At 40.8% G+C, this 26301-nt stretch overlaps 2 protein-coding genes across 2 annotated transcripts in view; both read right to left on the bottom strand.

The window, feature by feature from the left end:
* Window positions 1-7297, bottom strand: part of fhod1 (formin homology 2 domain containing 1) — a 50412-nt gene extending 43115 nt beyond the window's left edge. The window contains exons 1-2 of the mRNA XM_056265333.1: window positions 7076-7297; window positions 4491-4597 (exon numbers count right to left, since the gene is read on the bottom strand). Of these exons, the coding sequence (XP_056121308.1) occupies window positions 4491-4597; window positions 7076-7240 (272 nt within the window). The 5' untranslated portion in view covers window positions 7241-7297. The remainder of the gene's footprint in view (window positions 1-4490; window positions 4598-7075) is intronic.
* Window positions 7298-19995: 12698 nt separating this feature from the next.
* The window catches only part of rfx7a (regulatory factor X7a), a 49783-nt gene continuing 43477 nt past the window's right edge, over window positions 19996-26301 (bottom strand). The window contains exons 6-9 of the mRNA XM_056265429.1: window positions 25107-25191; window positions 24727-24934; window positions 24240-24541; window positions 19996-24080 (exon numbers count right to left, since the gene is read on the bottom strand). Of these exons, the coding sequence (XP_056121404.1) occupies window positions 20643-24080; window positions 24240-24541; window positions 24727-24934; window positions 25107-25191 (4033 nt within the window). The 3' untranslated portion in view covers window positions 19996-20642. The remainder of the gene's footprint in view (window positions 24081-24239; window positions 24542-24726; window positions 24935-25106; window positions 25192-26301) is intronic.

Below are 26301 nucleotides of genomic sequence, written 5' to 3'. Positions count from 1 at the left end.
GATGTTCTCAATATAATTCATAATCCCACGTTTATACTGAACAACGCATTATGGTTATTGTGTTATTGTGTTACAAACGTGCGCACAGAACAGAGGGGCGGAGTGAGCAAAGCTCATTATCATTTAAAGTCATATGCACTGAAACGGCGTGCTGAAAACAGAGCTGTTTTTGACCAAGTAAAATAAGTGTTTTCTTACAATACTAATGAGAATTTTTAATTAAAGTATATTACAAACTTTTAATTTAGACCCTAAAGAATCATATTAGCTTGTACAAAAATGGCATTATATGACCCCTTTAAGTCATGTATCCCAAAGGGTGTGAATTTTAGCAGCTGCACCTTCACAAACAGACAAGTTTCTAACTTATTCTATGGAGCATGTTATTAAGAATTCATTTATAATCTCAAAGATTAAAGATTTAATATCAGATCTACAAAGCCAACATACAAATGTTCTACAGGACATGACCATCAAGATACTTGAGAATGGAATGACTCATGACTCATGATTATAGTCTAATGACACCACCATGTAATAAAAAGACAACTAAATATAGCATTAGAGAGGGCAGTGCTGAAAACATCACTTTTTGTATTTGAAAGCTAATGCTGATAAACACATCCATGATATAAAGTCCCCAGAAGTCAAAATTGGATTAACCTTTACATTGTTGCACATCCCAAAAAAATAGGTTAATCAGTGGAGTGTTGTAAGCTTTTCTTATCCACTCTCTCTTCTAAACGCTCTATCATTATGTAGCCACGTTCCCAGCGTCTCTGACTAATTTTGTCCCTCTGGCCTCACTAAGAATATCTGTGTGTGAGTAAGTAACATTCACATTATGAACGATTCTCCCAAATTTGGTTCTTGAATGTGACTAAGAACTCTGACTGACCCAAGAATGGAAATATTCCTTCACTTTTAAGGAACTTTATGCTGTATTTCCTACTCATTAAAACTATAAGAAGGGTGAAAAGGAGGCAAAGATGTTTAAGTCTCTGACGCAGTCTAATGCTTTCTGTACACCTAAAGACTTTGAAAAGATTTAGAAAAGACTTTATAAGATTATCAGCTCACATCTAAAGACTTGGGTTCACAGTTTTTAGTCTCAGACTAAAGATTTTACAAACACTGAATCTTGTAGTGACACTATTTACAGGACTACAACTAGATTATTTTAGCTTTTTAGTCCCACCAAATTCCTCCCATCATGCTCAGCAGTGATTTAACAAAAATGGAGGAGAAGCAGCTACAGTTAGCTACTGTATCACATTATGTTGTATGATCCAAAATATTTCTGAAGGTAGGCCTACAGTGGTGGTGGTATATAAGATAAGATAGACCTTACATTCCCACAATGGGGAAATTCTCAGTGTTGCAGCAGCACAGTGGATAGTTAAAAAAAAAAAAAAAATTATAATAATAATGTAAACAATATATACAATAAATAAACAGTGCAGTGATGGCTGCTCAGTGCAGTGATGGTGTTCTGCAGGGGGTGGGAGTCACTGTCCAAATTATGTGATTATCATCATTAAAAAATAATAATAAATTATCATTATTATTAAATTATATAAAGGCAACCATACAGTCATGTGAAAAAAGTATGACACCATGAAAGCCTGTCTATTTTTCAACATACGGACATGTAATAACAATTTTAACAATACTGAAAGACCCAGTGATTTAACTAAACAATTTAAAAATAAGGAAGGCCTTTTTAAGACTCTCTGTGAAATGTAATTTTAAAAGAATGCAATTTTTGAGGAGGAATAAACTAGGACACCCCCCATATATTTCCCCCACACTCCTTATGAGTGTGGAAAAGGATTTAAAAAGATATCAAAGGACTTTGACATCAGCCATTCCACCATTTTACCTCACTGAATTAATTTCAACAAAGGGGTATCACTAGTTATTAGGGGTCCTAATTTTTTCCTCTATTAAAATAGGCAAAAAAAATGTTAATTTATATTGTTTAATTACAATAAATCACTTTCTTTTCCAGGAATGAAAAAAAATCTAATTAGACATTGTTATGTGAACATTTCTTAATAAAGAGTTGACTATTTAATGGGATGACAAGCTCGACAAGGCGCTCCTCTTTATCCACGGTCCATTTTCGCCTAATTGGCGCTCGTTGTGTTTCCACGTCCGTCGACATGTTTCTTTGTTGTGACTGATGGCTTCCTGTTTCCGTGTTTCTGAGAACGATTTTATTGGTTGTTGATTGTTTTACGTCACTATGACTACGCTAGGGCTTGCGATAATATCAAACATGTTTGATATGAAAGACTAGAGAAAGACTGGCATAAATCGGGTCACCGACTGCAGATTATCACCTCACATTTAACAATCGAGACGACGGGAGCGCGCCGAGACTCCAGTAAGATTCCTAAAAAACGGCCGGTCTTTAGTCTGGGACTGTGAAAATCCTTTGGTGCACGCCCGGCATAAGCCATGTCTAAAGTCCTTCAAGTCCAAATCAAGTCTAGGCTTAGATTTGTGACAAAAGACTAAGATTTGAGACAGAGTCAAGACTCATATACCTTTCGTAATTTTTTTAATAGGTTGCAAGTTATGCCGGGGGTACACCAAAGGATTTTCACAGTCCCAGACTAAAGACCGGCCGTTTTTAGGAATCTTACTGGAGTCTCGGCGCGCTCCCGTCGTCTCGATCGTTAAATGTGAGGTGATAATCTGCAGTCGGTGACCCGATTTATGCCAGTCTTTCTCTAGTCTTTCATATCAAACATGTTTGATATTATCGCAAGCCCTAGCGTAGTCATAGTGACGTAAAACAATCAACGGAAACAGGAAGCCATCAGTCACAACAAAGAAACATGTCGACGGACGTGGAAACACAACGAGCAACAATTAGGCGAAAATGGACCGTGGATAAAGAGGAGCGCCTTGTCGAGCTTGTCATCCCATTAAATAGTCAACTCTTTATTAAGAAATGTTCACATAACAATGTCTAATTAGATTTTTTTTTTCATTCCTGGAAAAGAAAGTGATTTATTGTAATTAAACAATATAAATTAACATTTTTTTTTGCCTATTTTAATAGAGGAAAAAATTAGGACCCCTAATAACTAGTGATACCCCTTTGTTGAAATTAATTCAGTGAGGTAAAATGGTGGAATGGCTGATGTCAAAGTCCTTTGATATCTTTTTAAATCCTTTTCCACACTCATAAGGAGTGTGGGGGAAATATATGGGGGGTGTCCTAGTTTATTCCTCCTCAAAAATTGCATTCTTTTAAAATTACATTTCACAGAGAGTCTTAAAAAGGCCTTCCTTATTTTTAAATTGTTTAGTTAAATCACTGGGTCTTTCAGTATTGTTAAAATTGTTATTACATGTCCGTATGTTGAAAAATAGACAGGCTTTCATGGTGTCATACTTTTTTCACATGACTGTATGGTTGCCTTTATATAATTTAATAATAATGATAATTTATTATTATTTTTATTATTATTTAATGATGATAATCACATAATTTGGACAGTGACTCCCACCCCCTGCAGAACACCATCACTGCACTGAGCAGCCATCACTGCACTGTTTATTTATTGTATATATTGTTTACATTATTATTATAAATTTTTTTATTTATTTTTTTTTTAACTATGACTGTGCTGCTGCAACACTGAGAATTTCCCCATTGTGGGAATGTAAGGTCTATCTTATCTTATATACCACCACCACTGTAGGCCTACCTTCAGAAATATTTTGGATCATACAACATAATGTGATACAGTAGCTAACTGTAGCTGCTTCTCCTCCATTTTTGTTAAATCACTGCTGAGCATGATGGGAGGAATTTGGTGGGACTAAAAAGCTAAAATAATCTAGTTGTAGTCCTGTAAATAGTGTCACTACAAGATTCAGTGTTTGTAAAATCTTTAGTCTGAGACTAAAAACTGTGAACCCAAGTCTTTAGATGTGAGCTGATAATCTTATAAAGTCTTTTCTAAATCTTTTCAAAGTCTTTAGGTGTACAGAAAGCATTAGTTTTATAAACTCTGTTGCTGAACAATACTTTTTTTCCCAAGTTATTTCCTTGATTATAATGAATTCCTCCCTGAAACAACGTATGAGAGTTTTTTCATTATTATTTTTAAAATGAACAATTTATCCATAAGTCAGCAAGGGAGGGAATTTAGAACAAAAAAAATTTGTCAATTTTTTTTTCTTTCTGTAAATGCCACTATTGAACATTTATTTTTGTTTTTTTATTTCATATGTGAGTGAATGACAGGCTCCCTTTTATCTAAACAATATTTTGAGAAAATGTTTTTGAAGACAAAAAGACTCTTTTTTTGAAGTTGAAGGCAAGTCAGGCTGCAGGCAAGATAAGTCTCAGGTTATTTTTTATTTATTTATTTATGCAAGTTTCCATCTCTGGGAAAAGTCAAACTAAGTAAGAGAGAAAAAGTAAGAGAGAAAGATGATTGGATGGCAAAATGTTAAGTCATTCTTACTCCACATCTTCATAGAGCTGCTCCAGATCATCTCTCTGTTCAGCAAATGATGAATCCAGATCCAGATAGTTGCCATTAGAAGCCAGTTGCAGTGCACACTCCTCTAACTGAGAGAGAGAGAGAGAGAGAGAGAGAGAGAGAGAGAGAGAGAGAGAGAGAGAGAGAGAGAGAGAGAGAGAGAGAGAGAGAGAGAGAGAGAGAGAGAGAGATGTTTATATATAATATATATATTATATATTTTATTTGTATATTTTGTATATGCTTTGGCAACATTGTTTCAAAAACTTTCATGCCAATAAAGCCCCTTTGAATTGAAAAAAAAAATTGAATTGAGAGAGAGAGAGAGAGAGAGAGAGAGAGAGAGAGAGAGAGGAACATCACTGCCTAACATGGTTTAATGACAACACGTAAACAGATGGCTGCTTCAAATTAGACTCATGCTTTTTGAATGTGCATCTGGAGGATGAGTCCTTTTTCACATATTTTGATCTGACAAGTTACAAACTACACCACAAGTACAAAATAAGTGAAAATCCAAATCTCAAACATGTAAACCTGGAAATACATTTACATTTATGCGTATGAAAATGCACTCGTTCACAACAATCAGCCATCATTATCAGTCAGCTACTGTAAAAGAGAAGTTATTGTTCTCATATGGTAGTGTTTGATGCAGTCACATCTGAAGCTGTGCTGTAATAATGGGCTGATTGAGGAGCTGAGCTTATCTTCTGTTTACAGGTCCCACCCTTTCCGCAAGTATCAACTCACTTTCCAGCTGCAGGCATTTCTGGAGCTCAAGCATTGGAGACTCTCTCAAAGAGTTACTTACATTCACTAATATATCATGTGTTCGGGCCATTTCTATCTAATACCTAAGTGGATGAATTGTTTACTTATTTTTTTAATAAGTCTTCCCATCATCATGTTCATTCAGGCCGATTTGTGAATGAGCATGAATACAAGAGGCGGGATTTACCAATCATAACCGATCATATCCGATCACAGCGTGATGGAGGCATTGCCTCCCTTTACGTCACTTTCCCCCCATTCATTCTCAATTACCCCCTGTTAAAACCAAGGGGGTAATCCATCGACCGGAAGTTGAAGCCGGCCGGGTACCGCCATCTTGTAGCAGAACTTCACTTGCGTTAGCATTTCCATTGACTACCATTCATTTTGGCGTCACTTTGACAGCGAATAACTTTACATCAGAGGCGTTTAAAGACTCCATTTGTCCATTATTTATTTCTAAAGAAACACGACAATGTATAAATGGCTCCATTACCTTCTATGTTACATTATGGCCCCGTAGAAACAGTTTTAGTAAAAATAGGCTAACAATTGCGTCATAACCACTCGACTCTCTGTCGCGCTGTACAGAAATTACCTTACAGACAGGAGGAGAAGCTCGCAGGCAATCGGGGGGACGTCCCGTCAAGAGAGAAGCCCATAGATAATGAGTCCATAAAAGAAACGGAATACTTACTCCTGCTCACTCACGATAAAGGACTCTTTGCTCAAGTTCCCCGTCTCTGCAAGATTAACGTTGGCAATTTTCACGCACAGCTACTAGAAGATTCACGTCTGTCAGACAGGTTGCTCACGTCATCAAGCTCAGTTTGAGTCGGTCTGAGTCTGCGCGTCAGGAACGGAAGTTCTCAAAAATCGCTAAAAGTGGGCTTCAACTGTCTCAACTGAGTTCCAATGAGATCGCTCTGTCCATTTCTTTTACTGTCTATGGTTAAAACTCAATGGGCTCAGGGGAAGCAAGACGTGGTGTACCGCTCTAACTTTACCAGCGGGTGTCACTGTTGGACAGTGTTACTTTAGAAAAAATAATGACTTTTACACTTTTTAATGTCACATTCTGTAATATTTGCGTTGTTTTAGTTGTAATAGGATACCGATTCTTTTCTCATCCAGTTTTTTTTAGGAGAGACTGCCTCCCTTGCCTCCTCGGAGGAAACGCCCCTTGGAAACAGATCTCTGTGAAGTGGTTTAATGTGCATTGAATCAGAATGGATCTATTTTGTACACTATTTTAACGATACACACTGTCACTGTTCTGCTTTCCTACTAGTAATGGTTAAAAAGTTGTATAAGGCAATATCTTGAATAAGGCATGTGAATGAGGAGTCACCTAACCTAGAAATGTCCTTAGATGAGGACATTGACAATTGAATGACCATTGAAACATTGTACAATATGGGCATATTCCATGAATGAACACTTTGGTGTTCCACAACTTTTTTCTTCTTCTCATATTTAGTTTGACCTCCTAATGTTGACGAACAGCATTTTTCCTCAAAAGCATTTAGATGTGTGTGCACTCCGACCCCCCTCCCACTATTACACCATAAACTCTCACACAGTACCAGGGGGTTGATCTATGGACTATTCATTCATATAATGAACCGAGCCATTTCCAAATGATTATGAATACAAACATTAACCACATTACATTAGTTTGGCGTTACACAGAGCTTTGATGCCTAAAATAGGCAACTTACGCTGACACTTATCAGGCATTCGGCGCAGGTAAGCAGCAGCACCCCTTTATGAGGCGAATGAGATTCACTGACCTTCAAAGGCGCTTCGAGCAGTTTGTGAACACCGGCGATCTGTTCGTTCAACGGCAAATGCTCGTTCAAGTCATACTGCGGAGGTCTGCGGGGCTCGGGGAAATTTGTGCACACAAATGGGTCTGAATCCTCCAGATATTGCACTCGACACGTTATTGTAGCCATGGTTCATCCGTGGTCACAAAGTCTAAAAGTTCAACTCGCTTTCCACAGCAGATTTCAGTTTGTTATAACAAATCATATAAAGGAGAAAAGCGACTGACCCACCACGCGCCACTACTGAAGTGAAACTCGGACTGTAGTCAAATTAAAGAGCAGAGCAGTGACGTCATCAGGAAACAGGCCGAATGAACTTCAATGCTTAGTTCGGATCCACATACTAGTCCTCTACTATTTATGTCATAGAAATATATGGTAAAAGACGTATTACGAGTAGTATGCAGTTCTTAATAAAATACAAGGACTGATATTATGTATGATGTTACTTTTACACAATTACAGAAGCAATAATATATATATTTTTTTTTAATGAGACTGATAGCACGTTATAGGGTATGTTTCTTGACAACCTCACATGTTAATTTATGACAAAAGTATTCACTGTGAGCAGGTACAGCGCGTCCTGCATTGAAAAACAATGTGTTATGGCTCCATCTGCTGGTCAGATAAAGTTGTATTTGTTATGAGTCTGTTCAGTAGGCCTATGTTGAGTTCAAATTTCACGCAAACCAAATGACTCATCACCAGCCAAACAAGGATAATCTCTCAATTCCTTCCCTTGAAACAATCAGCGCTTTTATAAACACCATTTCCCCATATATTCATGCATGTATAGGTTTCTCAAAAATGGCACCCAATGGCAGCATATAAAGTGAAAAGAGGCGGGCCTATGTGTATGTGTTAAATGATTCTCATAAATTTCAATGGATTGGTTTTACATGGCCAAGGTCAACCTGGGGTGCGTTTCTCAGTCAACATAGCCTGCAAGTTCCGACGTTACAACACAATTCAGCGGCACTTGAGACCATTTATGTTTTTGGGAAACTCACCTAGGGTTCATAGACCACCTTGGTTAAAGGTACAATATGTAGGATTTTCACAGTAAAATATCCAAAAACCACTAGGCCAATGTTATATATTTTGTTTAGTTGATTACTAACAATATCCCAAATGTTTCAAACTATTTGTAAATCGTGAGAAAATTGCGATTTTAACCAAGGAAACGGGGCGTGTGAGCAGGGGTGAGGAGTCGCCAGTCAACGGCGTCATATCCGCGTTACCCTCGGTTCCGCTCGTACTGCCATAGTAACCATGACGATAGACATGGACAACTGGGTTATGCCTAGTAGTAGGACGCACATGCTGTTGTTGTTTTGTTCAAACATTATGGACCATGGCAAGCAGACTTTGAGACAAAAAGAGGACTAAAACGAAGATCAACATCTTTCGACATGCCGAGAGATCCACGTCCGCGACTAACTTCAACTTGACAGAGACGCAAGTGCTGCATACTTTATTAGACAGGTGAGCAAATGTACATAAAACTAATTAATGTTATTTAGTTCAACATGATGAAATGTTAGAATATGATCTGTATGTTATTCTAATGTTGATCTAGCTTACTGCTAGTCTCATACAGCCAACAAACTAACACAGAATAACATTCAACACACTCAAATGCCGTTTAGTGTGATAGTGTAACTGTTCGTGAAACAGCGCTGCGTTACCTCACAAGTTTCATTTGTCTAATAAACTGACCTGTGTGAGTATTAATTCAGCACTTGCGGGTAGTTCGGTAGAATAAAATGTCCTTATTTCTTTATATCCACGGGACTCTCGTGTGGGGCTGGTATACGTCTCTCATTAGCAATCGCACCCTGCTTCGTACCACAGTCATGTTAAAAACATCAATGTATTCATTCATCCATAAAAGATCCATCAACTTGACGACAAGATCCATAATTCCGCTTAACCGTCATCGATATACGCCTTTGTTATTGTAAGAGGTTAGTGGCCCCTGGTGGCGAAAAATCCTACATATTGTACCTTTAAGCTGGTGAAGACATAGTTGATCTGATCACCATGCTCAAAACACAGCTTGATCTGGTTGGCTGTAAGGCTGTCAGGACTTGTATGTTTGTTTGTTAGGGATGGCTGACGCGAAACGGACGTTCCGAAGCTTTTCCAGATCCCGAAACGCAGATGTTTCGAAACACTGGCCCTGTCCCAAATGGTGCACTTCATGCGGACTTTCGGTCTCGTGGACTTAAATTGCGCGTGCTCGCCGAGTCTACGAGTCCGTAGGCCGTCCCATTTAGCATTTTAACGCTCTGAAGTGTGCTCAGCAGCGCCCCCTTTGTACCCTTGAAGCGGTCTTCCGCGAAGCCCGCATAGATGCAGGCTCCACGCACTTTAACTACCCAGGAATCCTTGCGAAAGGCCAATCAGACAACGGATGGGAGGAGATTTCGCTCACGGACAATTGTTAACATGGCTGAGAAGAAAATATTTAAGTGTAATTATCATTACGGTTTTTATGACAAGTTTATACAAACATTATGATCATCGACCAGTGGTTGATGTCTCAAACATAGGCTTATAATAGCGAGCTGAATAATACGATCGCATTATGATTCATTAAATAAATAGAACAGAATGTCAGGGCTTTACTGAGTCATATGTAAACACAACAACAATAGGCAGCATATTTCCCCGAACCTGTAGCTCCTGTTCATAACAACAATCAGACCGTCTTCCTGTTTCCGGCGTGATGATCGAGTCTGTCCCAAAAATACCTCTCAATGCGCCCTCGCGGACTCGCGCTAAGGGCCCTGTAGGTCTGCACTACATGACGTCACCGAAGTGTGGACTCTGAGGAAGTCCACAAGTCCGGAGTGTGCCATTTGGGACAGGGCCACTGATCCGAAGCGTGATTCAAAACACCCATGTCACGTGACTACGGCTAAATGAAGCTTCGAAGTGTTTCACAAGTGTTTCGACAGGTGGCATAGTCCGCCGAATCGGCGTTTGATTGACAGGTCCGGGAACAGACCACACAATCGCACATCTGTAAAAAAGTGAAGTCAACGAATCTTGACCTCGTGGGTTTTTTTGTGAGAGGAGTTTGATTTTGAGATAGCGGATTTTTGGTGATATAGTGACATTTATTGTGCAATTTGTTTATATTTAGGCTTACATTTAAATTTACACATTGACTGATAGGCTAGAGACAGACAGAGTACAGAGTACATAATAGATGCATAGATATAAATATAGACAGATAGATTAATAGATGGATACACACATGGATATACACACATATATGGATACACAGATATATGGATACACACATATATATATATAGATACACAGCATATATAGATGCATAGATAGATAAAAATGGAGGCTGCACAGAAGACATGCCGTACATCTGTGGTGTGGGAGCATTTCCATTTGGAAACCCCAAATAAAGTGAGATATTGTGATCGGCAGCTAGCCTACTGCAACAATACATCATCCATGATGCGCCATTTGAGGAGCACTCATCCTGCCATTTTGCAGGGTGCAGATGATGGTAGCATTCCCCCTGTACCTAGGTCTGCTACTGACACTGCTGGGCCATCTAAGCAAGGTATGCATTGTTTGAAATATAATTATAATTGAAATATAATAACAAACTGTTGGGACACTGTTTAGAAAGTTCAAAGGCCTGTGTCAACCTAAGCCCTACAACCTAACGTCCCAATCATGTTAAAAATAGCTTCACTGTGAATATAATATAATATGTTGTCAAAATAATATAATATTTTGAGAATATACATTTTATAGGTCTACATATGAGTACCCAATCTACAGCCAAGACATCATTTGGGTTTTCCTAATAGATTTATGGATCAAAAATATCTTTTCATGCCAGCAACAAGTGTCCCTTGTGAGAGGAATTATCTGTAAAAAAAAGAAGTAGGCTAAGTCATTCGACAGCAGAGAAATTAATATTTTTGAATAAAAATCTATTAAAAAAGTGAGACATTGTGGCTTGATTTCTTTTATTAATATTATTTTTTTATGACCAAAATAACATTATGCACAGTGAGGAGCACAGGTTACAAGCTTCACATATTAGAAAAATACAATAATAAAAAAACAACAAATTTTTTAATGGCTCGTTGTCAAGGTTGTTTCAGATCAACACCTGCAAGTGACCACTAGGTGTCACCGTTGAGACGGGTGTCGGATTGTTTCGAAGCCTCGACACAATATGGCACATTTGCTTCAACTGTTTCATTGTTTCACGAAGCCTCATCTGCCCACCACTATTGTTTGTTTTTGACCTATGACCAGAGGGCTGTTTTATAAAAGACGCTAAGAAAAGGGGGGATTAACACCTGACTTGAATAAATAAATTGGGTCAAAAGCGGTTTCATAAAAGGTAATTTAAGTTCACGCAATCCCACTAATTTGATCCAGGTTTATCTAGTCTAGATAATTGCGTGTGCACGCATTTCTTAGGCCCCATTTACACAAGAACGATTCCGGGTGAAAACGTAAAAATATTTTATCGGATGTGCCTTTCGTTTACACGGCAACGGCGTTTTGGGGGCTTAAAAACGCAAAAAAGTGAAACCACCAAATCTTAAAAAACGCTCCACCGTCGCGTTCCCGTCTAAACGGTAAAAACGCAAATCTGCTCACGGTGGGTCGCGTACGTGTTTACGTCACATGCATGCGCCAGTACAGGAAAATAACAACCAACATGTCAGATTATTTCCATACGTCAGACCTTCAAGTTGCCCTAGCAGCTCTGAAAAACATACAAGAGTCTTTTCAGCAGTTGTACAAAATATTCTAAGATATTGGTGTTGTTGTGTGGCAGTGCTTCACATTGCCACCTAGCCGCCTGGAGTGCATACTACATCGAATTTCACACACTTTTGCGTCACCATATGCACGCGGATTTCCCAACCATAACGCTCGTCTAAATGCAGAATAAAAAGTGATAACGCAACGCCACTTTTGCGTTTTCTCTTCAGATCGTTTCCGTGTAAACATAGCCTTAAGCAGCCCTAGAGGTCGATCATGGATCAAATCCATCCACCATCAAACAGCATTTTGTGCTGTTTTATGCGTTTGAGACATGTTTTTTTCCTCAGTGCAAAACATACTCGGTTACTAACGTAACCTCGGTTCTCTCTAGAGAGGGAACGAGTACTGCGTAATATCTTACGCTAGGGGAAAACCTCTTTTCCTCGAGATATTGAAGCAAAAAAATTATCCTTAATTTTGTATTAATGCAAAACGCATTGCAACAGCAAGCAGACATAGGCAAGGCGGCTTAGCGCGCCTATTGGCTGGCCTGTGGCAATTGCAGCAGCCTATCGAGAGAGGCCATTCAGTGACAGTCCAATGAGGGCGCTTCGCGCCCATTGCGTCACGCTCCCGGCGTAACGGGCGTGGCCTAGCCTTATAAATACGGCTCGATGGGCTGATATACTCTAGTTTTCATCGCTGAAGCGAACCAGCGTACTGCATGCACGGCAAGATACGCAGTACTCGTTCCCTCTCTAGAGAGAACCAAGGTTACGTTAGTAACCGAGTACGTTCTCTTACGGGAGGTTCTCTCGTACTGCGTAATATCTTACGGTAGGGGAACACAATGCAAAACGCCGTGCGTGCTGGGATCCGACACCAAAGTCCCAAGGGCATGTGCCCGGGGCTCATATAGTGCACAATCACCAGGGACTCACACAGAGTCCGAGAAGAGAGACTGGAAGCATCATTCTCAATGACATTTAGATGCATAGGGAGCTAGTCACTTAAGTGTTCCACACAGCCAGGGTGAACCATTCAGCCTGAACTGTGCAAAAAATCACAGGTTTAGTTGCCCGTGTTAGCTTTAGTCGGCCGCGAGCCGTGCTCAACCGGATGCAGCATTCTGAGCCGAAGTTCGGGGCAGATAATACTTATTTAACCGACAACAGCTTGGCCTGTAAGGCGGGAACTTCCAGGTTATAGAACCTGATAAATGTAGACGGGGAGGCCCAGCCTGCCGCCATACAGATATCTTGAAGTGTAACTCCGCTAGACCAAGCCCACGACGAGGCCATACCCTCGTGGAATGCGCTTTAACGCCTATAGGGGACTCGAGGCCCAATGACGCGTATGCCAGCGCTATGGCATCGACTATCCATCTGGATAGGCTTTGTTTCGAAGCGGCTAGTCCCTTAGAACGCCCGCTGAACGAAACGAAAAGCTGCTCAGTCTGTCTGAAAGCTGACGAGCGAGACACATCAGCTCTTAATGCCCTGACTGGGCAAAGGAAGCTCACGTCCCTTTCCTCGCTACAGACCGGCAGAGCAGACAGGGAGATAACCTGGGCTCTGAACGGTGTATTGAGAGACTTGGGAACATATCCATGTCTCGGTTTGAGTATGACTTTTGAGTCATCTGGACCAAATTCCAGATATGTCGCGCTCACCAAGAGCGCTTGCAGATCCCCTACGCGCTTTACTGAAGCGAGAGCCATGAGAAACGCTGTTTTGAATGACAGGTGTTTCATATCCGACGAGCGGATTGGTTTGAATGGGGCACCTTTCATGGGTTCCAGAACCGTGGAAAGGTCCCATATGGGGACTGAGGGGGGTCTGGGAGGATTCAGCCTCTTAGCTCCCCCGAGGAAGCGGATGACCAGATAATTTCTTCCCAGTGACCGGCCGGTCGCAGGTTCTGTGAACGCCGCTATAGCCGCCACATATACTTTGAGCGTGGATGGGGTTCTGCCCTTATCCAGTAGCTCTTGAAGGAAGGAGAGAAATTCCTTAATCCCGCAGTCAGGAGGTGAAAAGCCGTGTGCTTTGCACCATCCAGAGAACACAGACCATTTTGACCCCTGTCTTTCTTTGGGACCAGGAAATATCTGCTGTACAAACCCCCTTCGCTTTGAGCTTGAGACACGGGCTCTATTGCCCCTTTGCTCAAAAGTGTCGCTATTTCGGCTTGAAGTAGGTGTGCTACTTCTGTTTTGACCGTGGATTCGACGCGCGCCGTGAAACGGCGGGGGCGTCGAGCGAACTGTAGCGAATAGCCTCTTTTTATAGTGTTCAGCACCCATTCTGATACCCCGGGAAGCTGCGCCCATGCTTTCGCATGAAGAGCTAGGGGTAGAATGCGATTCGGGCTTTGGCCGTAATCTAACGACGGCACGGGGGCTCCGGTGTGCTTTGACACAGATACTGTGTTTACAGTGTGTGAGGCAGGGGGCGCGCCGATGGGGGCGTGCAGCCTGGCCGCGCTCAAATCCCCTATAGCGGTGTGCTGAGGGAGAGTGAACGGGGCGAGCCCCGTCGGGCTCAACATGTCCGTGAGAGAATGTGGGCGCGTAACAGCGGGGACTTTCACTGCACTGAAAACACCGTCGGCCTGAGCTGACTGAATGTGTGTTGGTTTTGTTTTTACAGAAACCGTGGGACATGTGGTGTGTAGTGTTTGTGGGCACTGGGACGTGGGCACATTCACTACATCTGATGCACAATCGACACGAGTCGATTTTATTTGTGCGAGCCCTGCACTGTGGTGGGCTGTGTTTGTGTGTAGAAATGGGCACAGGTTTGTGGGCATTTTTATTACACTCATAACACCATCGGCCGAGGCCGGAACACCAGAATTTGCAAACTTTATTTGATTTATCTGGGTCGCCGTAAAAACGGCGTTTGGGTGCAGGCAAGCGGGCTGTGGAGCTGACTTGTTTACTGCATAATACACTGGGACAGTCACAATTCTTGGAACTGAACGAGCGAGAAACTTTGGTGAAAATCCGGCCGCAGCGGGACTTGAACACCGTCGTTTTCCTAGGCGTGCTAGGACGACTTCGAGGCCTCGGCTTGATCTCAATCTTTGGCCGGGGCCCGCGCGGAGGGGGGCGGCGGCCTGCAGAGTGACAGCGTGGTCTATGGTCCCGGGCCTGGCGGCGCTGTGGAGTGGCGGCTGGCGGTGGCTGAGGCTGAGAGCTGCGAGCAGACGCGGCCGCTGACCGTCAGTGAGCGAGCAGAGCGACGCTGGCGGGCGCACCGGCGAGCATTCGCGGGAACGAGGAGGCTCAGGGACCCGCTGAGCACGGCGCTTTTTACGGCGCGGCACTGTAGCGGGCTGAAGTGCAGTCTCTGTGAAGAATGCCAGGCGAGTCCGCAGAGTCACCATTGGCAGTAGCTCGCAGTGAGGGCATCCGCCGTCGGCGAGCGCGAGAGCTGCGTGACCCTCTCCCAGGCAGGAAACGCAGATAACATGGCGGTCCCCGTCACTGAGTAGGGCTCGGCACGAGCTACAAGAGGAAGGCATCTTGAAAAAGACGCGGCTCTTTTAGGTAAAGTGTGCGTCGCGGGGCGAACACACACACACACACACACACACACACAACACAGAGCAATGAAAGGATATAGAAACGCCGGATAGCGTAGCAGGAACGGCGGCTGAAGGCGGCGAGATGAAGGCCAGCGACTTCAGCAGCAAGGGCTCGTAACACAGAAAGCTATATCGACGGCGCAGCTTCTCACTCAGGATCCAGTCGGTGCGAACGCTCCACTGAAGAGATGAAAATCAGAGTATATCAGCCCATCGAGCCGTATTTATAAGGCTAGGCCACGCCCGTTACGCCGGGAGCGTGACGCAATGGGCGCGAAGCGCCCTCATTGGACTGTCACTGAATGGCCTCTCTCGATAGGCTGCTGCAATTGCCACAGGCCAGCCAATAGGCGCGCTAAGCCGCCTTGCCTATGTCTGCTTGCTGTTGCAATGCGTTTTGCATTAATACAAAATTAAGGATAATTTTTTGGCTTCAATATCTCGAGGAAAAGAGGTTTTCCCCTAGCGTAAGATATTACGCAGTACGAGAGAACCTCTCGTAAGAGAACTTACATTTCACAGGTATATTCTCCATCTGTAAATGTTAGAAAGTCGTGCGGTGCAGATATTTCCATTTTGCTGCTAAACTTCACATTGAACGAGCGCTGCTGCGCGCATGCGCTCCAAATAGGAGCGCAATAATTCAGACTAAAATATACATTTTGCTTGGAAAATTAATATGCGATATTTTATAACACCAGAAATATCTTCTAACTATAATAATTCATCTTTAGTATGTTGGATAAGTTGTGAACGTATAGCTCATTAAACTCATAGGCTCATAGCCTATATTTTATACTTAAATTTTTTTTAAAGTATTTTTAAGATTTTAAGACATTTTTAAGAAACCAAATATAATAAATATAGTTTTGGGTATAGGATCTGCTAATTAATAAAGATGACTTATACTTATTTAGAATGCTGAGAATTTAAGCAATATATATATATTTTTTTGGAGAAAACAAGAATCCTCAGTTTTAAATGATTGGTTAGATTTAGTTTCTAAAGTACACTATGGCGAGGATAACATGAAATTAAGAGCGAAAGTATACATTTTGAAAAGATATGGGCAACTCTAAAATCAAAGAATATTCCATAAAATAAAGGAATTTTATTTTATAAAATTATTAAATAAAATTTTATAATTTTGAAATAAAATGTTATTTCAAATAAAATACATTTTTATTTTTACATTTTATTTTACCTCCCCCCCCAATAAAATAAAATAAATTATTTTTTATTAATATTTATTAATGGTTTTTGTCTTTTTTCATATGTAAAAGTGTCTAACTATGTACTCATGGTTATTGTTCTAATTGTGGGTTTTTTTATGTGTTGGTGGGTATAATCACAAAAGGAATAAAAATTTAATATACAATATAATAGAACATGTCCATCTATATTGTATAATTTATCATTGTAGCTTTATTTAAGTTGATTTTCTGTATACTGTATATTTATTTTTGGACTGATAGTGGTTAATAAAGTCAAATAATGGTATGCGCGAGTGTCAGTGGTAATATCATTGTGTTCCTGGTGGTCAGTGTTAGAGGAAGAGTGTATAAACTCAGGCAGTTAGCCTGCCCTGGACCAGGTTAGTTTCCCAGCATAAGTTTCCACAGTAACTGAGTTTGAACTATTTTAAGTTTGCTTTATGAAACATAATCAACCAACAATAAGTCTGACTAACCAAAATAAGCCTGGTTTGTATTCTAATCTTGTTTTATGGAACAGCCCTCTGGACAACTGTTAGTATTCTTTACATAGAATGATTTAAATGAATCTTTAAAAAAAAGATTTTGTTAAACACTTTTTTTTACACAAGCCAACCAGGCCTTTTAGATTGCCTGGAACCGTTTTAGATACAAGTAACGTAATCTACAGACAACAGAATATTTGCAATACTTTACAAAATGTTTATTGGTTTTTAAAACCACTTAAAAAAAAAAATCTCAACATCAGTAAGCACTTTTAATACAAAAGAATGAACAAAATCTTGCAGAAATGTCTTAAATTTATCAAACTATCATAAAGAGTCTGTACATAAACAATAACAACATAGGAAATAGCAAAGGTAAGAAAGAAAGACACGGGAAACGGTAAGTTTTACCAGGTCAGTGAATAATACAGTCACAATTCTGGCCTGCCTCTTCATTAAAGTAGAAATAGTAGTGCTTGTTCAAAAACAAATGTTCACACACATACTTTAAGCGGAAGGAAATAGTACATGAAGACCTAAAATAAATGTAAAAAATAAAATAAAAAATGAACACCAGTCATTGTCTGAGTTATTTCAAAACAATTAAACGAGTGAACTTTCTTCTGTTGAACAGAAATTCTTATGTTACTATAAAGAGTCATGACATTTATGTACAGTGATTCTGAACAAATGCATATTTACGATTTTGATAATGTAATGAACGTTCGATTATTAAACGTTCAAATTATTTTATTAAACATTTTAATTGCTTTCACTTATTTACATGTAAGTACTTCTCACCAAGATCCTCATAGGACTCTTTTTTTACTTGAATCTTTTTTTCCAAAAAGTAGTTCTTCAAAACAGTCTACTGAGGCTTCATGTATTGCACTGAAATTCTCAAAGAAGCTCATTGAAGAAATTAGTGCAATAAAAGGAACCACTAGAACTTTACGAATTTCCAGTTGTTACATTTCCAGTGTTAACTGCTAGATCCCCGTTTATCAAAAAAAGAAAAAGATATGCAATCTTATCATATAAAACCACATATTTTAAAATCCATGCTATATTCACACACAAAAGCACTCTTCTGCAAAAAAAAATGCAAAATGCAATAAAAAAAACACTGGAAACCAATTAATAATAAATAGAAAACAATGCTTGAAAATTAAAACACACACATCTATATCTATACAAGAGATGTCTAGTTGTGTAAACTATTAATTGTAACAAAAACAAAACAAAAAACTGTCAAGGACCATTGATCACTATTATCAATATGAATGTTAGTCAAACTGGTAATACATTGTTATTTTTTTCCCTTTTATAAATGGAGCTTATTTACAGCGCGTCACAAACAGAAGTTCAATAGTCCACTTTCTTCATCCCATAAGAATCGTCCTGCTACAAATACCAGAAGTACGAAGTCTGACATGATCAGTAGATAAAATTCAAGTGCTACAGTGGTCTTATACAAATGCCACTATGCATTCACAAAACAAATTCCCTTTTCAACCCCACAATCTTGGCCCCATTTCAACCTGGGTGATATTTCCACAAATTCATTTTAAAACATGTACCTTAAAAGCTGGGGTAATAATTCAATTTGAAAGTGGTGATACTAAAAAGGTAGAATTACTTCAACATTTACTCAGTAACTCCAAAACTTGTCTTTGGCATGGAAGTAAGGCTAAGATGGACTTTAATAACTACCACACTCAGAAACAAAGTGTATGCTCTGATATTCTGAAAGCAGTCTACTTATCGAGTGCGTCAGTACAGCATGGTACAGTAATGGCCATTTGAATTAAATGTCTTCATTCCAGCTTTGAAATTAGCACCGAGTTCGTTTATTAGTAATGTGATCTCTGGGTAATTTCAGTTTCCTGATGTTTTTACAGCTGGTACGATCTTGATTAAGGGGTAAAGGCTCTTTAATAGTGCATGTTATAAATAAGTTCCTGAATGAAGCGCTCAAGTAGAAAACAGTCATTGAAAATGCCAAAACGAGGCATGTGCATGAGAGCATATATACGTCAATGAATATCATTTATGCAAACTGCTAAATGACAAGCATCAATTGGGGGGAAATTCATATGAAGTCAAAATGTGGCTAATCAACTTTTTCTTAGCCTCATTAATGCATAGTTGACAATAAAACAAACATTTGAGATAGTTTTGAAAACTGTCCTAAAAAAATTTTTTTCCACAACTATAATCCACTTTGGCATTTTGGTTTCACCAGTTACTATTAACCCTCCCCCATTTTTCCTTCTAATTTTTCCATTTAAAATGAGACCTTTTCTCAGCCATATTCAAATTGCAAATACAATATAAAGGTGCCAGCTAGTGCAATAACCAGTGCCATTATTATTCAATGATTGTGTATAAAAAAAGAAAAGAAAAAAAAGAAAATCACAGCCTGTTCTGTGGGATAAAATCTGAATGATCTCTTTCAATTTAGAGACTGGGGAAAACCTGAGATGCAGCTCAGGACAGCATATTTCATAGATTTCAATTTAGTTAAATATTAGCATATACCTGTATAACATTAAATAGCAAAAGTGCACTCATTTATTCATTTTGAACATTAAATCACCAGCCATCTAATGTAAAAAAAAACAAAAAAACAACAACAACACTTTTGTGCAAGTAGCTGCATACATCCCAATTGACAGTGGCAATAAGAATGAAGCTGCAAATATCACTTATCTTATTACACACAAATAGAATTTGTAATGTGAGCCAACAAGTTATTACTTTTTGAACAGCTGCTGCTGGTATAAGTTGAAATATTATAATATTAAGCATCACCTGAAAGCTTAACAAAGCTGATGCGATCTTCCCTTATTCTTTGTTTACTGAAGGACAATACAGATGTTACAGTAATAGGTTCAAAGTTGTCACTTATTATGGTTTACTGCAAATGGAAGCACCGATTTTCTTAACAGAGTGAAACAAAAGCTAATTAGATGAGGTAAAGTACCCCATACAGCTGGTGTAACCTCAAAATACAAATAACTTTCTTTAAGATAAAGGGTTAAAAGGAAATTCTTATTTTCCAATTTTCAATACAATGCCCTTTGACTGCAAAATGTTCAAAGGATTATACAAAAGTTGCGTAAATTAATGCACGAAACAGCGTTGAGGCATAAAAAAGCTTTCTGATGACTCCTTATGTAAAGCTCTGACGTGGGTTTTCTTTACAAAACTGGTGGGAAAGAGGCGGCAAAATGTGACAGCACTCCCCGGTTAGACTGTGTTGCACTAACCATTGAGACAAAAACCCAACAATTTTGAAAGCACAATAATTTCTGTTCAGCCTGGCACTTCAATATGGACCTGTATCATGATGTCCAGGGGCTTACTGTAGTAGGTGGTGCACAACAATGAGGTGAATACATACACCAATGTGATTTCAAAAATGCATACATAGAAACCTATACAAATATAAAAACAAAACAAAAGCACAAATTAACCCAACATTTCCACTGTTGCCTGGTCTTTACTCTCCAACCAGTCAAAGCCAGCAGAATTCACAGTCTCGCTGCAAATCTGTTGAAAAAGTGGGTCATTCTTCAGTTCCTCCAGTGTTGAGTCTTCATATTGTCCTGGCTGCTGACTAGGGTCAAAAAGAAGGCTGGTGTCCAATGTATTTAAGTCATTTATGCCACCGGTGAGCTCAGAGGTTAGTCGCATATCGCTGGGAAACTCTGAACCCCCAGCACTGAGCTTTGATCCTTGACCCACAAGCTGTGATCTAGCATTCAAGCTTTCCTCATTTAAAAGATCTTTAACAGTTCGGTCTAAATCCAATGGTTGCTGGTGCTGATGTTGTTGGAGGTTTTGCTGTAGAGGCAACAGTATGGCCTGACTCTGCTGTTCCTGCCCAAGGAGCTGCCGTCTTCCTAAGTGCTGTTGCTGTTGTGACGGCTGGTGCTCCCCTGAGGCTGATTGTGCTTGGCTTTCGTCTACAGAGAAACTCATCGGCTTCTCCCTGGCATTTTTCATGAGGTAACCAGGCTTTTGGGACTCAAAGGCTGATGAACAAGGTGAGATCAGAGCTTGGTGGCTGGCACTACCAGGAAAGCTGGGCACTGTGGTGGTCTCCAGAATCTGGGTGAGATTCATGCGGGCAGTGTAGTTGGACGGCATGTTGTTGATTCCTAGGCCACGTACAGAGTCATCTCCATCGACATCCATTTTGCTGATGAGGACATTGGTGATATTTTTGGCATTAATCTGCTGGCCTGATTGCATGGGTAGAACCTCAGACTGCATCATCACGGTGACTGGAACGGACTGACTCCTCTGTGCCATGCTGCTGACACTTACATCAGGGTCAAAGTTAGAAAAGATGTTTAGCACTTCAGGTGTTACAGGTGAGTTGAAAGGAGAGACCACAGAGTGGGGAACATTGGGAGCTTGAGTCCCACTCAAGTTGCGCTGCCTGACTGCCGGGCTAACGCTGCGGCAACGAAATGTTCCAGACCCTGAGGTGGTACTGGCTTTGTTGTCAAGGGGTGCTGGGACAGCAAAACCCTCTTTCTTGTTGAGGCTAGCCATGCTTGCCACTTGCTGCTGGACAGGTGAAATGGGTGTCAAGCGGCTGATATGCGTGTCATGATGTCTGCTTTGCGGTTGACAGGTCTGGCCCGGGATGGCAAAGGCGTGAGGCTTTCGAAAGTGGTCATCTACCAGGTCTTGGTAGCTGGGCAGAATGCTAATGCAATTGTTAGAGTTCCCACCACTGTTATTGTACCCACTGTTCATCCACTCCAGTTTAGTCTTATCTGGATGCGTTGCCATTGGTCTTTGCATGGGCTTGACAGGGCTCGAGGAGACAGTAATTCCGTCGTGGTATCCAGTGATGCTGGAGTTAATCGGAGTAAATGCAAAAGGGTTCCTGCATTCCACTGGGCTGGGTGGGACACTACTGCTGCAGTTGGAGTGTGGCGTGCCAATAGGAGTTTGTCGACTACTTCCAAGAGCACTGTCGACCGGAGTGGTGGGGGCTAGGCGCAAACAGGGGCTTTCGTGCATCAATCCCTGGCCGTTTCCCATTATCTCCGAAGTGGGAGTAGGTGTCGGAGTGGGTGTTTGGATTGGGGTGCTGCTGCTATGAGCAGAGCTGTAGTACAGGGTGTTAGTCTGGAAGGTAGACATTATGGTAGTTTGCATGGTTTGATGCTGACCTTGCAGTGAAATATCCACACAGTTGCTGAAACTTTGTATGCTATTGTTCATTTTCATCTGCTCTTCCATTTGAACAAGTTCCTCAACAATGCTATCCTGGGTCATGTCATCATCATTAAAGGGGTAGTAGCCAACGTTGGCCTGGGTTCCATAGTCAATCATCTGAGCCTGTTGGTTGGCAGGAGAGGGTTGCGCAATCGCAGGAACATGCTCCATCACTGGGGTGGACATTTGCTTTGGCTCAGACACCATTTGCGGACCATAGACTTCTTGATGTTGTTGAGTGCCATCTTGTGGCTCACTATCCCAAAACACACGCTTCAGTTCATATACAGAGGAGGAGTCGGATTGATCTAGAAGCAAATTCTTTGAGTTTTTTGTTACTTGTTGTAGCAATGCTTGACCTGGAGCACTAACAGTACGGGTGACCTCAGCTCTACCTTCAATTCCTGTTGAAGATCCTTCCCATCTCCCTTGGGAGATACTTCGCGGCCTGCTAACAGTCTGAAACATGGTGTTCCCTACTGATGTATCCTGACTTGATGAAGAGGGGACAGGAACTCTATAATCCACAACTGATGAAGCTCCTTCCCATCTTCCCTGGGAGGTGCTTTGTGGCCTGCGAATTGTCTGGAAGCCAGTATTCCTGACCGGAGCTGCAGTAGCTTTGCCTATGGCTGTAAGAGGTGCACTTTCTGGCCTGATTGGAGTACATGATCTTGGAAATTGCTTCATCATTATTTCAGACTTCTGTTCATCGGATCCACTGGCTGATAGCACAGAGATGTGGGCTTTTTTAACAGGTGTTGGGCTCAAATCAGTGCATAAGCCAGGTCTCTTGTGAGGGCTCTTGGATGCCAACACTACATCTTTGGGTGACGTCACAACTGCATTACTGCTGATTGACTGAGTGCTGCTTGTGTTTTGGTACAAAGTGCTTTCGTTAGTGTTAAATGTATTATTACTGCCAGCAGCCAGAGTATTGGCACTAAGGAGTGTCCTCCCATTGCATTTGGTCCCTATGTACAATCCCAGAGAGCCCTTGTCAAGAGGAGTAGGTACGCTAGTCGCTCTGGGTTTAAGAATTCCTGACCGTTGTACACCACCAACTGAGTCTGAAGTAGTTGCCAGCCTACTAGTGCCACCCTGCTCTTGACCACCTCCAATTATGGCTTCGATATTTGTTTTAGTGTCAATGACAGGCATTGTGGTTGAACGTCCGGATCTTGCCAAAACAGATGACATTGCAGCTATAGACCCACTGCGAACACGCGTAACTGGCTGTGGATCATCACTGAGGCTGGCAACTCCAGCAGATGAAGGTCTGACTTTGTAGCTGGTAGGGGTATCTGCTGGTGTGTTGGTACCACCACTGCCATTAGAGCCCAGAGATATGGTCGTCATTTTGACAACATTGACCGAACTGATGTGCGGCGTCGACATTACCGGCTTGAGGGGGCTGTTGGTGATAAGCAGGGTTGGCGAGCGCAGGGTGATGCCACTTGAGGCAGATGGTTTGGGCAGGATTTGGGCATACCGTTGTCGGGCTGACCGGTCGCTTACAGGACTAGCTGGGATGTTATGAGGCGTCTTGGGGCACTGCTTAACAGGCTGCACTGACTGGGTAACCACTTGAAAGTTTACAGGAAGAACTTTACTGTCTGCAGCTACCATAGGAAGAGGGCTAGGAGACGTTAACTGCTTACTCCTCTGAACCTGCATGAAATACAAAAAGGAAAATAAGAGAAACATTAGTTAAATAAATATTAGATAAATAGGTGTTAATATTAAATTATTTATAAAACTACTATAATATAAATTAAAATGTGAACTTTTTTGATATTTTTGTAATTTTGTGTAAAAATCGTAGTTTACCGTGATGGGGCTGGAAACAGCTGCAACCACAATCCCAATAGGTTGAGGCGAAAGAAGAGCAGGACTTCCACAAGGTATGCCTGTCCCTCCCCCGGGAGTTATGCCCCCATCTACCCTCCTGGCCTGAGCTTCACCAGGGAGTGGAGAATGTAGTTTCTGTTCCTGCTGCTTCTTCTGTATCTTCCTTTGTAGCTGCTGTTTGGCATCTACTGAGGGTGAGACCAGGGTTTTAACCTGAGGCTGGAATGAGTGTGCATCGGCTGTGGGAGCGAATGCAGATGACTGAATGGACATCTTTGCTCCTGTGGGAAAAAAGAGAATCAGTTGTAGAATTATGACAACATTAAAAAATAAATTAAATACATTTTCCCAAGAAACATATGCACTTATTTTTAGGTTTGTCTTGTGTTTGCTAGCCACAAGGTGGAGACATTTCCAAGTGTAGGTACATGGAGTGAAGTGCTGGGCTGTTACAAGTTTACTGTACCTGAGGGGGAACCGGTCATCACAGTAAGAGCAGCCACAGACTTAGTTCCAATGTAGTGGCTGTTCAAAAGAAACCGAGCCAGATCGTCAACGCTGTCAAACTGCCGACTCAGCACTTTCTGTGCCCACTCGCACACCAACCCACATGCGGCAATGCGCACCTCATCTTCTGCACTTGACAGTTGACCAGTAGCTTCAAACACTTCACACTGACAATGAAAAATCAGCACAAATTTTCTAGGCTTTCACACATGCAATTTTTAGGTATTTGAGATGTTTAATATTATTATAATGGTAAGAGTGATAAAATTGCAGCGAATCAGAGATAAGACAAGAAAAGATGAGTAAAAAAAAAAAAAAAAAGAGTAGTAACTTACTCACCCCATCACCTGATTTGTGAAGATCTAGGTTGGGAAGAGATGGCATGTGTACACAAGCCTTCTTCCTAAGTCCACTATAGCAATATGTTCACAGAAGTCAAGGAAATACATCTGTCCATTATACCAAGAAAAGGTGCTTGGATTTCCACATATCAAAAAAGGTATTAAATCACTTTGGTGTGAAGCAAATAACACACTGAACATAAATTATTTATTAATTGATAAATGTTTGTCAACACTGGAATTCAAATGGAAAAAATTACTAGTGTGAGGCTAACACGGCCCATGCGGGGCAGAGATGTTGGTCATTCGTAGAGCTTTCACACCAAACAAAAAGTACATCATCCCAGTACTTGAGAGTTAATGCATCTACACTCTTCAGTATGAAAAGTTTGGGTAAGAAAAGAGACCATATGTAGGCATACAGTGGGTTTTCGATCTCATGAACTCTAATTGTACCTTTGTCACATGAACATGTCACACAGCTTAGAATGAAAGCTGTTATATTTTCCAGTTTTTGTTCCTAGATGTACACGGTGTATGTTATTACATCAAACATGACCATCAAAAACCTTAAAGATATGGCAACTACAGTATTGTTTGGAAAAATCAAATCACCAAAAAGCTTAGATTCAATTCTCGTGCATAAGAAAATACAAGATGTCCTTTACTGGAGTTGCTTTCTTGGGCATTAGAGTTAGTAAGGATTGGATTTCCGTTGCAGTAGCAACCGTCAACAACAAGCATGGTTTATTTCAGTGACGCACCACACTGAAATTAAAAATAATATTCACACTCACGAATGCACTTTCAATCCTGCCTTACCCAACACCAAAAAAACAATGACCACAGTTACACAACCTAATAATTTCTGAGATTTTCTTCTGAGACGTAACAGCTAAAGACATGTTGTTGTTATGTTGCTTACTATTATGGTATCTTTTAACAAAACACTAAAATAAAAACATACATTTAGATTCATATCACCTATTAAAAACCTCAAAATAAAATCAAGAACAAAGTCAAATTTGACTTTTTCTATGAATTAGATTTTTTTTTTCTTTTAAGTTATAAAGTAGCAATACTATAGCCTGTACTTCCTAACAGAGCACAAAAGAGAAATGATCTCCACTGTAAAACAAGGCTGTACAGAAATTAATGAACACTTTGCCGAATGTCTTTTGAAGGTCCGCATT

The sequence above is a fragment of the Rhinichthys klamathensis genome, unplaced genomic scaffold (assembly GCF_029890125.1).
Source record: "Rhinichthys klamathensis goyatoka isolate OS25496 unplaced genomic scaffold, OSU_Roscu_1.1 h1tg000232l_1, whole genome shotgun sequence".
In the NCBI taxonomy this organism is placed as follows: Eukaryota; Metazoa; Chordata; class Actinopteri; order Cypriniformes; family Leuciscidae; genus Rhinichthys; species Rhinichthys klamathensis.
The sequence above is the reverse complement of the archived record's forward strand: the minus strand, read 5'-3'. Positions and strand labels throughout refer to the sequence as shown.